Source organism: Tenrec ecaudatus, chromosome 13 (genome assembly GCF_050624435.1).
Source record: "Tenrec ecaudatus isolate mTenEca1 chromosome 13, mTenEca1.hap1, whole genome shotgun sequence".
NCBI classification, from domain to species: Eukaryota; Metazoa; Chordata; class Mammalia; order Afrosoricida; family Tenrecidae; genus Tenrec; species Tenrec ecaudatus.
Window position 1 is genome coordinate 64,617,146 of NC_134542.1, and position 15,751 is coordinate 64,632,896.

Here is a 15,751-nt window from a genome sequence, read left to right on the forward strand (position 1 = left end):
TTTGTTAGTTGGCATTATGCTGTAAGAAGGAGCTCTCTTGTCTTTTTAAAAAAATACTTTTATTGGGGGCTCTTACATTTCTTACCACAATCCATACATTCCTCCAGTGTGTCAAGCACATTTGCACATATGCCACCATCATCATTTTCAAAGCATTCTCTTCCCACTTGAGCCCCTATCAGCTCCCCATTTCTTCCCTCTCCCTCCCCCACCCGCCCTCCCTCACGAGCCCTTGATAGTTCTAGATTATTTTTTCTATATCTTACATCATCCTCCCTTGCCCCTCACCCACTTTTCTGTTATTTGTCCCCCTTGGCGGGTGTTTGTGTTTGTGTGTGTGTGTGTGTGTGTGTGTGTGTGTGTGTGTGTGTTCTAGGTTGATCCTTGTGATCAATTCCCTGTCTTTTTTCTTTATATTTTAATTTATGTCAGTGCTACTCAACTGATTATAACCCATCACTATTGTTATTATTTTAATGCTCAAATTGTATTCCTCAAGTTAGCCCCTGAAACTGATGCCCATGTTATTTTGAAAACTTATTTTCAAATGATTTCAGATGTATATAAAAGCCACATAAATTATAATCTTTATCTAGCTTTCACTGCACTTTGATAAAAAGTCATAGACATGATAACTGCATTGCACATCAGTTCTTCAGTTTGTATTTATTAAATATGAAGATGGTCTCTTTACTGCATGCAATAGATTTCTTACCTTCTCTGAAGTGCAATGTTATCCCTTATAAGGCGGGCTTAATAGATTGCACCTTTCTCATGGCTGCTTTGCTGCTTGCATGAGTACTTATATGTGTGTAGCACATAGTCCAGTGATTGGCACAATGTTAAGCTGGCTCATTTCATGCTTATTGCATTGCCTTGTATCCATTTACTCTACGCATTCTCCACTGGTGGTGTGTGTGCACGTGCGCCAGCAGAACTTTCCAGTATAACGATGGATGCTTCAGGTTTTAAAGACACGGTGAAAACATATAGTCTGCATCACGGTACTTTTTCTTTTTTTCTAGGCATGGAAATCCTAATACCTTAAAAGGTTATTTCTTATTTAACTTAAAAACATTGATTTATCAAATCCTTACATGCTTCTTAAACATTGTTCTCTGAGGAAATGATTTATCTAGAGTGCTTAGGGAATTCATATGGTTAATAAACAGATTTCTATAATTGTTTTATAATAAAACGACCTTTCCTTTTTTTTTTTTCCACCACCAGCAAAATTCCTGCCTTTCTAAATGTTGTAGATATTGCTGGCCTCGTGAAAGGAGCCCACAATGGGCAGGGCCTGGGAAATGCCTTTTTATCTCATATTAGTGCCTGTGATGGAATCTTCCATCTAACACGTAAGTACAATTGTTTATTTAATTGATTAATTTTGTTAAAACCAGTACTTTGTTTCTATTATTCCACACATCAAATGAGAAATGACTGATTAATAGAAGCTTTTCTTTGCTTCACAAAATGAATCATGGGTTTGCCCATTAATTGTGACTTTAATGCTATTTAGCTTTACCTCTTGTGTGAAGGGTTATTCCATAGCCAAGTATATGTTGTGTTGATAGTCTCTTCTAATTGAATTTTATTTCCTTTTCTGGATTAGATCCATTTAGAAATGTTTCATTACCGAAGTAATTGTGTTGGTTATAAAGACATTTTTATTTTTTAAGTCGTAGCATTTGTATTTTTGCTTTTTCCGTGAGTGGAGAGGGGCAAAATTGACAGAAGAGGGCTGTTAATTTGGAGAAAAGAAAGGTGCCAATTCTAAGCAATAAGAATTCAGTGGATTAAGAGAAAATTAGATCAGCTAGCTGATACTTATGCAGGGAGGAAAATGGGTAGAGCTGTTGGGTTGTATTCTTTTGACCACAAAAGTGAGGCAAGAACATAATAATTCCCTGCCAGATATAAGGACTTCGATAAGAGGTTCGGTCAAGATTGCACCTTATGATAAGCGTCTTACTTGAGCAGATGGAGGAAAGACATGGTAGAGGCCATTCATGGTTTGGTTCAATGCCTTTTGTTCGCTATTGGACATTGAGACTGAGCATTTAGGAAATTTTATAGCAAATCATTAATTTCTTTTTCATTTGAAGCTAATAAATCTTTGTCATAATAATTGGCTACTATTCTTTAAAAAATTTACTAGTTTACTAGTTAAAAAAAAAATTATTCACTGAAAGATTTGGTACCAGTCTAAGAGAATAGCTTAGTCAGCATAATGTAACTTCACAAAGATAATGGCTTCCATCCTAATTTGGTGGGAAGTTTCTGGGATCTCAGAAAACTTGTGTGTGGCTATCTAAAATACAGCTCTTTATGTCCACTCATGTGGACCAGAAGAGAGTGGCGGAAAGCAAAGGCCTAAAGAAGAATGTAGTTCACTGGACCCATAACCTTTTCTAACATAAGGTTAGAAACACTTTTTTTTTTTTAGAAGCACCTTTTCTGACATATAATCAGAAGAATGAGATCCCTGGCAACACCACTGGCCTTTCTGACTTAGGATGTAATAGAAGTTCCATGATTGAATGGAGGAAAGAATGTAGAACAAACTTGACATCCTAAGATGACACATACAGAACTGAGATTATTGCCACAATCCACCCATTGAACATGGAATTGAAACTATTTCTGCAGGTCACCTTTTAGCTAAATAGATTGGCCTGTAAAATAAAAGCTATCGCCCATGAATAATGCGCTTCCTTAAAGAATTACCTTACCTGGGAGCAGGCATTCAACACTGACCCTAAAGCAAGCTGTAGAAGACCAGGAAAGGAATGAAAGCCTGGGCTTTAGAGGGAGCAGAGCAAATAGAATGGAAATAATGAGATTGCTGACGCATTGTCAAAATTGTAACCAATGTCAGGAAGCACTTTGTATAAATCGCTAAAGGAGAAACCTAATTTGTTGTGTAAATTTTCCTGTAAAATGCAATAAAATACTATTTAAAAATTTTATTTGCCTCATAATTTGACTCTCTCCTACAAAAGCCCACCATACGTTAAAAGCCCATCACAGATAGTTTGAGAAGCACTGCTATATTAAGCTTCACCTTTGGAGAAAGTCTAGAAAGACATTCTGGAGGTATTTGTGGTGCAGACAAAGAATCAGGTAATCAAGACTTGAGATTCAGGTATGTAGAGAAAGAAGTGCTAATTCTGTACCTGAGCAAAATCCTCAACATTCTTCTTTCAGTTTGCTTCTCTGCTTTTGGGGTGACTGATGTGAGGGTTTAGAAGAGAGGATTTAAAGGAGAGGATGAAGTCCAGTTGACTCCAGGTGCCTAGACTGCATCAGGGAAAGGAATCACAGTGCCATTCCCTGGGATGCTAAATGTAGAAAGAGCAGCATGTTTTGGGAGAGAGGCATTGGGTTAAATGTTGGGCGTCTTAATGAATTTGTGTTATCAGGAATTAAGAGTTGACATATAGCCAGTGTTACAGAAGGCTGGGGTTAGGGAACTGCTGAATGTTTGGGCGTGTCTCATTTAATTGGCAGGTAAACTACTTGATTATAGCCTCCTTGGAAGCAATCTGCTTCTGTGAGGTTAGAGCCAGGAAAACTCCCCAGAGCAGTTCAGTAGTTCCACTGTACACACATGTGGTCGGTCTATAAGTCAGAATTGTCTTGAAGACATATAGTAAGCCTAACTGTACTTTTTTGCTCTTCTTAATTACTGTGGTTTTTTTTTTAAACTCATTTTATTGGGGGCTCATACAACTCTTATCACAATCCATACATAACATCCATTGTGTCAAGCACATTTGTATATTTGTTGCCATCATCGTTCTCAAAACATTTTCTTTCTACTTGAGCCCTTGGTATCAGCTCCATTTTTTTATTCCCCCTTCCCTTCCCTTCCTCCCGTACCTTTGATAATTTATAAATAAATTTTTTTTCATGTCTTATACTGACCGATGTCTTCCTTCACCCACTTTTCTGTTGCCCGTCCCTCAGGGTGGGGGTTATATGTAGATCATTGTGATCAGTTCCCCTGCCTTCCCCTTCCCCTCCTTATATCGATACTCTCATTACTGGTCCTGAGGGATTTATCTGTCCTGGATTCCCTGTGTTTCCAGCTCTTACCTGTAGCAGTGTACATTCTCTGGTGTAGCTGGATTTGTAAGGCAGAATTGGGATCGTGATAGTGGGGTGAGGAAGCATTAAAGAACTAGAGGAAAGTTGTATGTTTCATCGGTGCTATATTGCACCCTGACTACCTTGTCTCCTCCCTGAGACCCTTCTTTAAGGGGATGTCCAGTTGCCTTCAGATGGGCTTTGGGTCCCACTATCCTGTTCAGCTTTTATTTGAGTTTCAGTAATTCCTCTCGGTTACATTGCCCTTGATCAAGCCCTACTAGGCCTCCTATACCCTCCTCACGCTCAATTTTGGATCACTTGTTGTTCCCTTGTCCCTGGATGTGTTAACACCCATTGTCTTTCCCCCGTCTCCCCTTATCCCATGTCCTCCCTGTTCCCCAGTCCAGATTGTTTATCCCGCTTATCTAGATAGATTTACTGAGATAATAATATGTACAAAAAACAAGACAGAGCAAAACAAACCAACAAATGAAAACAAAACTACAACAACAAAACCAGTGGAAAAAACCCAAAGGCCTGTAAATAGGTTAATATCTGTTTCTTAAATTGCATGAAATACAATAAAATATTATGCTCCTAACTAAATGCATCTTTCCCTAAGGCATGTGCATATTTATATTTGAAATTCTCATACAGCAATTACTTCTATCTATCTATCTATCTGTCTATCTATCTATCTATCTATCTATCTATCTATCTATCTATCTATCTATCTATCTATCTATCTATCATTCAGGTCTACACATTCTGCCACGAGTATTGATCCATGATGGACCACCACAATCAGGATGCAGAGCACATCCAGCACTTCAGAGCACTCTGTTATGCTGTCCCCTTATACTTAGGCTCTCCTCACTCCTAACCCTGGCCACCCCAGGGCCATTTTCCCTCATGAGGAGTTTGTCTTTTTGAGAGTGTTTTAAAAGGGAAACCATGGGAATGAGCTGTTTGCTTTGAAAAGATGATTGCAGACAAAGCTGATGGTTTTATGAGCAGGTCTTGTAGGCCCAGCCATTAGATGATGTGCTCCTGGATCCTACCAGGAGGAGAGGGTGCTGCTCTTATTTTTCTTCAGGTTTTTTCACTCCATTCTTTTCTGGATCTGTTAGCTGTCCCCCAGTAACTCAATGTGTGATGAGAGTCTGGCTGGTGTCCTTAGTGCTTTGAGTTTGCTTTTCAAGAGCAGTTTAGATTTACTACTGCTGCTTCTGGGTTCTTGCTTTCTTTTGGACTTTGGCTGGTAGGTAAATTCCTTGCAGTCTTTGGGCATTGATTGACTGACAGCGTTTTGCATTATTAAAGATGCCTTCCAGCCCTAGTGTCAGTGTGGGTTAGACAATTGGGTTGCTACATGCTTGTGTAACTACATACTTGTTTGTTGAGATAACAGCCTTTCCATTGCGCTTCGCAGTCAGCCCTTTACTCTGACTTACATCGTCATTGATTAGTTTTGCTTGTTCTTTAACTTCATATAAATGTAATCCTATTTCTATTTATACCTTTTACCCCTCAAATATAATGTCTATGAGGTTCATCTTTAGTGTATACAAGGAGGCTTTAAACAGTTTCTGAAAAAATTCCATTATCTTTCAACTCCATTTTTTCTTTTTAAAATCATTTTATCAGGGGCTCGTACAACTCTTATCACAATCCATCCAGCCAGCCATTGTGTCAAGCATATTTCAACTCTGTTTTTTCAGCTTGTTTTGAAGGCCCCTCATATGTCAGTGTGGATAATTTGTGGTTTCTACCCTTTTTTAGGTAGAAATTTTAGGTTTTTGTCTACTTTGAGGCTTTGCAGGATTCTGTCACTTAGTTCACAAAGTTGATATTCTAGCATCTACATAGGAGAATTATTCAAGTTCCATACATGTAAACAGGTCTTTGCAGTTAGTTCCTGGATGGCTGGAAACGGCGTCTCTTAGTCGTTCCATTGCCTTTATGCAGTCAGATTTGGATCCTTGTCATGCTGTGGATGAATGGTTTTGATGTCAGGGCTCATAGCAAGCTTTGAACAAAGCTCGGATGCGTTGGTTAAAGTAACTCAGGACAATTGTGCCCAGGAGCGTTTTTCAATGACGACCACTCACGTTGCTCCTTATTTGAAGAAAGCAAGAGTTGTCCTATGAGCATTTCATTGGGAAACCTTACTCCATTTACCCTACATTTACCCTGATCTTGCCCCTTCAGACCTTTTTTGTTGCCCAAACTCAAAGAGCATTTTAAAGGAACACACAGGGAATCCCTTGAGGATGCCGAGACTTCTGTTTGAACATTGTGTACATTGAAGAGTCTTCTTGGGGGATGGCTACCCCACTGCCGTCAAGTTGCCCCCAACCTTGACAGGGCCGAGTAGAACTGCTGCACAGGTTTCTGAGACCGTCCATGTGGGGGGGGGGGGCAGGCAGGCTCGCCTCCCTTGCAGAGCAGCTGATGGGAGTGTGGTTAGCAGCCCCTCATTTATCCTACAGAACCACCAGGCCTTCTTTTAGAGAAGATGGAAGATAGAGAGATGGAAACACTGTCTTCAGAAGTATATAGTCCTAGATGGAAAACATGTCAAGAAACAATAGCCTCACATGGTGGTTTTGTTTAATAGAGGTTTCAATAGATGACATCACTATAAATAGAAAAGATGGAAGTCATCAAGAGTTTCATTTTACTTCATTTAGTTCCACAGTCAACACTCATGGAATTAGCAGTCAAGAAATAAACAATGTATTGCAGTGGGCAAATCTCCTGCAAAAAACAAAGTTACCTCTCTGAGGACTAAGGTTCACCTGACCCAAACCACGGTTTTGCTTGCCACAGATGTATATGCAAGCTGGACAGGGGGCAAAGAACACTGGGGCAGAATGGTGCAGTTTGCATTACAGTGTTGGGAAGACTACTGAAAGTACCTTGAACTGCCAGAAGAACAAACAGATCTGTCTTGGAAGAAGCACAGCTAGAGTGCCCCTTAGAAAAGAGGATGGTGAGACTTCTTCTTACGTTCTTTGGGCATGCGAACAGGGGAGACCATTCCTCGTAGGAAAACATCACGCTCGGTAAATTAGACAGCGGTGCGAAAAAGGAAGACTTTCAAGGAGATGCGTCGGACAGTGGTTGCAACAACGAGCTCAAACAGAGCAATTGGGAGGATGGGGCAGGACAGCGCAGTGATGCATTCTTGTGTCCATGGGGTGATATGCTCTCAGCCAAAGAGCACTGGATAGCACCTGACAACAGTATGACAGCGCTTTTTAACTTACCCTCATACTAACACATTCTGAATGGATTGGAATGGGAAGATGTTTGGGGCAGAAATAACATCAAGGAGGCTTTGTAGTATTGTGGCAGAAAGAACAGCCAAGAAGAAGAGGTAATGAGCTGAAACCTGGACTTCAGAAAACTGTCAGTGGCGGTGCAGGGATAAAGCAAATTTGAGAGACTTTGTGAAGGAGTTGGGGCTTAACAAGAGGCTTTTCTTTCATCAGTAAGCAAAATTCGCTTCCAGTAAGACTGTTTGCTAGAGATTCCATATGGATTAGGAAAGCAGCAGCCATATTATGGGAATCAGATTCTTCCTTAATTCCAGCATGTAATAACTTGTCTGACAACAGGTGTCTTATTTTGAAAGATAATAAATTTCTGTTACTAAGAGTTAGTGAGCCACAGGGACTTGTTTTTACCTGGTTTTAGAAGTAGTGTAACTTCCCATTGTTAGTTTTTAGAGAACATGGCGAGGTATTGATTGTACTGCCTCCTTAGCCTTTTAAAGCTGGCATGACTTTCCCAGTTCTGTTTCAGCAGGAAGCGGAGACATTTGTGTGCTGTCTGAAGGACAGCACCTTTGGCAGTCCAGCTGCACCTCCTCTCAAGCTATTTATAGATAGAACTTGTTAAAAGTTTTTCATTAGATACTTAGAGATATGATTTTGAGGGCTAGAAACAAGAGTTCTGCTTTCTGAACTGTGAGAAAATTTTGTTCCTTACTTGGTAACACAGAGAGTATGTTCAGATTTGCAGAATTGCCTCTCTTAAGGTTTAACCAGTCAACAGTTGTGGTAAACAGAATACCAAAAACAATTTCTTATTTCCAGCGTAGTTGGTGTCTATGTGTATGTCTGCATGTGCTGGGGGTAATGATGGGAGAATGGAGATACTATCTTGCTTTTCCCCGAGTTCTTATTCAACAGTAGCTTGTGGAATTTTCTGTGTATGGAAGTATACAGTGTTATATAGCTGCGTATGAACTGAGTTGATGGCAGTGAGTTTTGTGTTTTGGAGGGGGTTGGGTGGCAGGTTATGGCATTAGACAACGTGTTATAAAGTTTGCCAGCATTTTGTATGAACTTGAATTGCACTGAATATTTTACTTTGCTTACTTCTAAAAGGAATTTTAACTATCTTGCAATACAAGATAAATAGCTTAGAACAACAGGGAAATCATGTGAATCCATTTATGAAGAGTGAGGATTATAGGGGAACAAATGGATGCACGGTGAGAACACAGTTACACATAACCCTTACCAAGGGCGTTACTGAAATCGAGGACAAGGCTTCCCCACAAAGCTTTGTGTCAGCCAAGGCCATGGACTATGCTTTGGACTGTGGTATTTCCTACATACCTGATAGGCATTGTAGAGATAGCCTATTTTAGCTCCACGTTGTAGCATCTTGCATCTTTGTTGGAGAGCTTTTAGTGGATAGTACCTTCCAGAAGGTGGCATAAAGAGCAGTACTTTAGAAGCAGTTTTCTACTTATAGCTCTTCGTTAACAACAGGGAGTAGAATTATATTTTCCTTTCCTGAAGTATTTGTCTATACTGAAGCTCCAATTCATACCAGTGATAAAGTGTAGGGCATCTAGGCAACAATAGAGTTAGCATTTTTAAATACTCCTTCATAGTATCAACAGTCTTGAGCAGGTAATTCAATATTAAGTTAATTAGCTGTGTCTAAATTGTTGGCAGGTCATGTTGATTGCTGGAAGAAAGGCAATGATTATTAACACTTGGTGTATGTTAGGTAGTATGGTAGGCTCTTTCTCATGTAGTATTCTGTCTTCACAGTGCTTCAGGATTGGTGTTGCCTCGGTTGTATAGATGAGGAAATTGAGAGTGAGCGGTTAAGGTTCCATAGCTAGTAAATTGGGCAGAGAGCCTTATCTTCCTTCTTGAAAGGGCTTTGTCTTTCCAGTCGCCAGACACCCCACAGTGCTTTCATATATTTCTGATCTGAATACATAAGATGCCATCCATGTGTCTGTGTATATATGGATGAAAATTCAAATGGTTGTGTACATTAATTTTTAGAGACTAGGAATATCAGGGAACTTTATTGGGACTAGTGTTTTATGGTAATTTTAATTTTGTGTTGATGTAAGAGTTGTAAGAGCCCCCAATAAAATTATCTTTGAAAAACATATTTTAAAAAATAATTGTAGTTTTTGATTCTATCTTACCAGTAAGTATTGAGGGCCTACTATGTGCCATGCTCTGTGTGAAGTGCTGGAATTTATTAGCGGGGTAAAGGCAAATCTTGCCACTCACCTTCCCACTCTCCAAATGTTCACTACACTAAGGTTTCTGAAGAAAGTTTGCTTTTGTGGTAGATCAGATCATACAAGCATAATGCTACGAGCAATCAAGTAACTTCTCTAATAGTACAGCCCAAAACTTTGCTTATCAGCACCTTAACTCGGGTGGGGAACCATTCTTTTGCCAAGGGCCATTTGGATATTTATAACATCATTTGCAGGCCATGCTGGTCAAACATTTCAGTAACTTTTGGATGAGATGTGTGTTGTTAGCTGGTATTGATGGTTTTGTGGCCCTTATATGGTCTTCAGGCCACATGTTCCCCATCCCTGCCTTAACTAAATCATCCTGGCAGAACCAGTGTTAAGACTTGCTTAATATTAAATATTCTATAGCAGTAGATCACTAATAACCCATTGTCATTGAGTCAATTATGACTCATAGTGACCCTATCCGACAACGTAGAACTGCCCCTATAGATTTCCAAGACTGTAAATCTTTAGGAGAATAGAAAACCTTGTCTTTCTCCTGCATTCTGACTGGTGATTCTGAACTGACCTTGTGGCTAGCAGCCCATTACATAACCACTATGCCACCAGACCTCCTCACTATACCATTAGGGTTTCTTAACCCCTGGCACCATAACATCTTATGTCAAAGTCACCAGCAGGTGAGGAGGGGGTATTCAGCTTGCCGAAGGAAACATTTTCCTTTGTTTGGTATACCTAGAAGTGCACGCCTAATCTAAATTGGAATATGAACGATGGACCATCATTGAGTGTCATCATTTTATTCTATCTGGCTCTTTTTTCCCAGATGATGAGGAAGAGCATAGCCTTTAAACAATTTGTTTCATTATCGATTCTGAGCCATTTTATTGTCTTTATACCGTTTGTTTACTATACATCTATACATATGCAGACACACCTCAACAAAATTTCTATGTTGATGTATCTAAGTAAAAGGAAATGATTACTAGTTGTGTCAACCTAGTGTTTGAAATACAATCAGAACCAATACCCTTCTACTTGATAACAAATTGTGTTCCCTTATAAAAGATTGAATTATGTACAACTTAGGTACAAAGTGTTTGCTTTAGAAAAAAAAAGACTAATGCATATAAAATTATAATTGAATTGTGTATTTACATTCCTTCTCTCCCTCCCCCACCCTTTTAAACCTTTTGAATTCTTGGAAAGCAATGAGCATATTCTCACATAGACAACTTTCTTATTATATTTTACCTTTTGATTGTAGATGGGTAAACAGATGCTGTGTGCTTTCCTTTTCAGCTTACTTATTGCTGATGCATAGAAGTCTGTCCAGTTTTTGACACCTCGCCTCTTTGCTGACTTCATTTCTTAACTCTGATAGCTTCCATGTTGGATATTTGGAGTTTTCTGTATACAGGCTCATGTCATCTGTGCAGTGGGATGGTTTTACTTAGTCCTTCCTGATTATTTCTTCCCCGCCTCATTGCTCTGGCTAAAACTGAATAGCAATGGTTAAGAGTGGACTTCCTTGTTTGTTTTTTTCTGATCTTAAGGGCCAAGTCTCAGTTTTTCTACACCGAGTATCATGTTAGTATACTAACACAGTATACATGTATACACTAATGATTTTCATATAGGAAAGTACACAGCCTCATAAGCGTTTCAGAACATGTAAATTACTGGGTTGGCCTGGAGGAAGACAGAAGGCCTGGTGGGCAGTGAAAACACTGTTTTAATAGTGCAAGTTGCAGACCCAGAATAGAAAGGAAGAGACAAGATTGAGTGATTTTAGACTTGGATGTAGAGTTAATGGCAGAGTTTATACGAGCTTAACCTTAGTTTGTGTGTATTGTCATTTATCTGAGACATCAAAGCTATTGTACTAACTTGCCAACAACGCCCTGACCAAAGAACCTGGCTAAGGGTTTATAGAAGGAGCCATGGTGGCGTGGTGGCTTATGCATTGGGCTGCTAACCATTAGATCAGCAGCTTGAAACTCCCAGTCGCACCTCAGGAGAAAGATGAAGCTCTTTACACCCATAAAGCGTTATTAGTCTCAGAAACCCCAGGGGTAGATCTACTCTGTCCTATAAGATCAACTCAATGGCAGTGAGTATTTGAGTGTTTAGATAAGAACTTGTATATGTGGAAGAGGGATGGTGGATGGGCATGGAGGAGGATGGGAAGGCAGGTAGAGCAGAGCACTCTGTATGCTGATTTGTCATGCCTGGGAAGGCTAGGTGTGATGAGTGTGAGTAGGAAAAGGGAGCTGCATAGTCTGCTTTCAGCTTTATAACTTTTTGGCCTTCTTTTTGAGTCTTTTACTTCCTTTGATGCAGCAACACCTTTCTCCCCTTTCTTTGTTTATAAATTTGTGAATTATGTTGTTTGGGATGGTGGTTTACTGTATTTATGATTTGTAAAAATCCCAAACATGTCAGTTTTGAAATCTAGAAAAAAAAACAACTGTTTTCACCCAATGATATTTGTGATTGAAATGTGAGTGCCCAAACTCCAGTATCTATTTCCTTGTTTTCTTTGAAAAGGAATCTGATGAGCAGAACATTTTAATTTTTGGAATGATTTATTTTACTGCCTGGTTTTTATGGTATTCCTCTGTGTTTTGAAAGATGTATGGGTTTGGCAGTTCTGTCTTAGAAAGTTCCCTGCCCCAGTATGATTTGAATTCTTTGACCAAGTTCACTTCTTTTTGGCTTCTATCCTGCTGCTGGCTGGGCAGACACGTTATTGGGGAGATAAAACTAAGGATTAGTCTGTGTGGATGATTTCTGTGCAGATGGTTAGGATTTGGGGTCAGGAAAAGAAAAAGCCCTTATCCTTTCTCCTTTGTTATTAATGACAGATGTGTCTTCATTCTGTTTTATATTACAGTTCCTCGGTATCTGTTTGAATGCCATGTGAGAGAGCTCCTAGTTTGGGCTTGTGTTTGGTAAAAGGAGATGAATGAAGGGGGTTCTGAAGGAAGAACCAGTTTTCAAAGTTACCTTCCTAATCTATGTGAGATTGTGGTCCTCAGGGGCTGCCACGACAGAACTGCTGAGTGCGGTCAACATTGTCATCTAGGCACCTCCTCATTTCCCCATAGGGTCAGGCGAGCTATTTCTGTATTTTGTAGATTACTTTGAATTAATGTGAATGTACATTTTCTGTTTTCAAGGGTCTGCCCTCCGCCGCCCTGCTTACCAGCACATCATTTGAAAGTTTAAAATGAATCGCACATTTTTTTCCTAGACACAAATTGCCAACATAAAGCTGTCTTTGATTGTATTCTAAAATAATGGAGCCATTTTCTTGAGTTCTGTAATTTTCTTCTTCAGCAATATTTATTAAATTAATCTAGTATTGGGTTACAGTAAACAATTGGAGCCCGAACCGTATGTTTTCTTTGTTTCTTCAGTACAAATTCAGTGGGTTCCGTAATTATGCAGTGGCTCTCATCTACATATACAATGCATTCTAATAACCAACTGTTTCCTATGAAACATGTTGTAGCACGGGGAAATAGTATATTTTATGGTGCTGTTTCATCTGCCATCTGCTTACAGTGTAACTGCTTGGACACAGCCTGTGCTCACGGTGGTCTTCTGTCTACTTTAGCTGCTGAGGCAGACTCATTTTTCTCCGCAATGTCTTTTCTGACATATTTTAGAGGTCTCATTTTCCATCTTCATGGCCCCAAATAGCCAGCGACGTGGGTTCCTTTCAGAACTCTTTTTATCAGTAACAAGCTGGAATGACCCAGGGATGTGAGGGCAGCTTCTGAGGTCCTCAAGGGTCTATTGATCTTGTAGCATCAAGTTTTGAACTGCATTCTCCTTAGTTGGAGGGTTGTGCCAAGGGAAAAAAAAGAAACGTTTCTAGACTAATTTGGTTTTGAAAACCAGCTAGATTCATTGTTCCACTTGACTTTGGAGAATGACGTCCGATGAGGACTTTATTACTGTGTGGCTTCAGTTTCCTCACGGCCCATCCCTTTGCCGCGCACACATCGGTACTCTGGAGCCATGCTGGGTATGGCGGGTACCGTTTTCATCTCTTAGCGCGACTCACCATTTTGCTTATGGCTTGATGGTGCTACTTGGCGTCTTTTGCATCTGAAGGAACATCTCAATCTCTGGAACTTGTGCTTCATTCGGACTTTACACTGTATTCCTTAAAATAAGAAGAGAGAACAACAACATAGCTCCCAGGGCTATATTAAAAAGAGAGCTCCTTAGGTTGGGTTTGGATGGTGGTGGATAATGATGGGCAGTGGCAGCCATTTGGTTGTTGCCATCTGCTTCAACACACCTCTAACACCACTCCCTCCCTGTTGCTGTTGTAGGTAGGTGCCATTGAGTTGGTTCTGACCCAGAGTGACCCTGTGCACACTATTACCCAGTTAAACCCAAAGAGCTGGGCTCTTTCTTTGTTGGCTCTCGATAGATTTTCTGACACTGAATGACAATAGCTAGCTATCAGTGATGATGTTTTTTAAATGATTGAACATCTTGCAAACTAAATTATTAAACTGTAGAATGCATTATCAGTATAACAATACATTGTCTCATGTAAGCATTTTTAGGCCAGTGTTAATCCAACCTAGTATGTCTGGTTTAGCTTCTCCTTCTATAAGTTGAGAACACCATATTTTTCTGTACAAGAAATCTTTAAGCTGTTCAATGATTGTAGCTGATAATCTGACAAGGTATAGTATAAAAATGTTGATTTTTGAAGAGTTTGAAAGCCTCTCTTTCAATTCCTAGAAACACCACCTGTTGTCTTATGTGCATAGAGTACACATTTGAACAAAGTGCTCATCACTTGTCAGCCATCAGTGGCAGCATAAAAATTACATGTAGTACTTGCTTTGCAAGAAGTTCTTTTGTATTTGTGACATCAGCTTTATTTTATACAATTAAAGTATTACATGCTAGAATAGTCTAAATTGCAACCACTAAATGGTAATGTAGTTCTTCTTGCCTTGAACTGAATTTGTTTACTGATTGTATTTAGCTACTGACTACTGTTTAATATGACAGTTTCATAAATCCACCACCCCCCCACTTTGGTCACAAATAAGAAGATGGTTATATTATTAAAGGTTTTTCTTGATTTAAAAATATGCCTCCAGTAAATATTAAGTCAAAATGTAAAATGTAGAAAACTGCCCCATATAGGTGGAAAATCTTTCAATTATGTGATTTAATTTTCCAATAAAGTTTAGAACTAACATGATACATTCATGATTAATCGTATTCTAATTTCACATTTTCCAGTTAAAACTGCTTTAGGTCATTTATTATTTTGTTTTGTAGAGAGGAAGAAAGTATAACTAATTAAGTCTTAAGATTGATATTAGAATAAATATTTAGACTTAGACTGTGAAATAACTTTTTTGTTACTTATGCTAACATGAATTCTATACAGCAGTATAGCTGTGTGTACAGCTCTCGGTGTATTCAGTGATTAAAGAGTAGAACACTACTGTAAATAAGACAATCTGAATCTAAATGGGAACTTTATATTTGTAGGAAAAAGACTTTGGACTTCTTTTTATACTTCCTGGCTTTTTTTATGTGAATGGTATGAGGTAGTGGACATTAGTATATCAGTAAATGATTCCATGACTCATAAGATGGAACATCTGCTTCCAGGAGACCTTTCTGACAGTATGAGTTATGTTGTTGAAGTCTCTAATCAGTGCATCTGTCCCTGAGACTTGGATTGGGGCAAGGATAGTTTTCTATTTTGGAATAGTTACTATATGAAGACAGCATATTAAAAAAGGGTGGTGGTGGTGGTGGTGGATTTTTCATGCATGCAACTGGAAAATTTATGACTGTATATCCGATTGAAAAAATTAGAGGGCTGATTTTTCTTTCTAAATTATTTTGAGAATAATTGGGAGTACCGATTAATGTAGTATTTAAAATTTAATTCCTTAATATAGTGATTATTTCAGGATTGTACCTTACAAACTCAGATGCTCACCAGGGGAGATTTTCTTGCAAAAAGTAGTATTATAAAATACGAGAAATCCAGTTGTAGGCTAAAACATAGAAGGATTCAGATAGGATATTTAATTAAAGCAGAAGACTGTATAGTAGGCACTTCTG

At 39.1% G+C, this 15,751-nt stretch overlaps 1 protein-coding gene across 1 annotated transcript in view; it reads left to right on the forward strand.

Annotated features, from left to right (window-relative positions):
• The window catches only part of OLA1 (Obg like ATPase 1), a 143,560-nt gene that overhangs the window by 25,843 nt on the left and 101,966 nt on the right, over nucleotides 1–15,751 (forward strand). Inside the window, exon 4 of the mRNA XM_075529384.1 lies at nucleotides 1,231–1,358. Within this exon, the coding sequence (XP_075385499.1) occupies nucleotides 1,231–1,358 (128 nt within the window). The remainder of the gene's footprint in view (nucleotides 1–1,230; nucleotides 1,359–15,751) is intronic.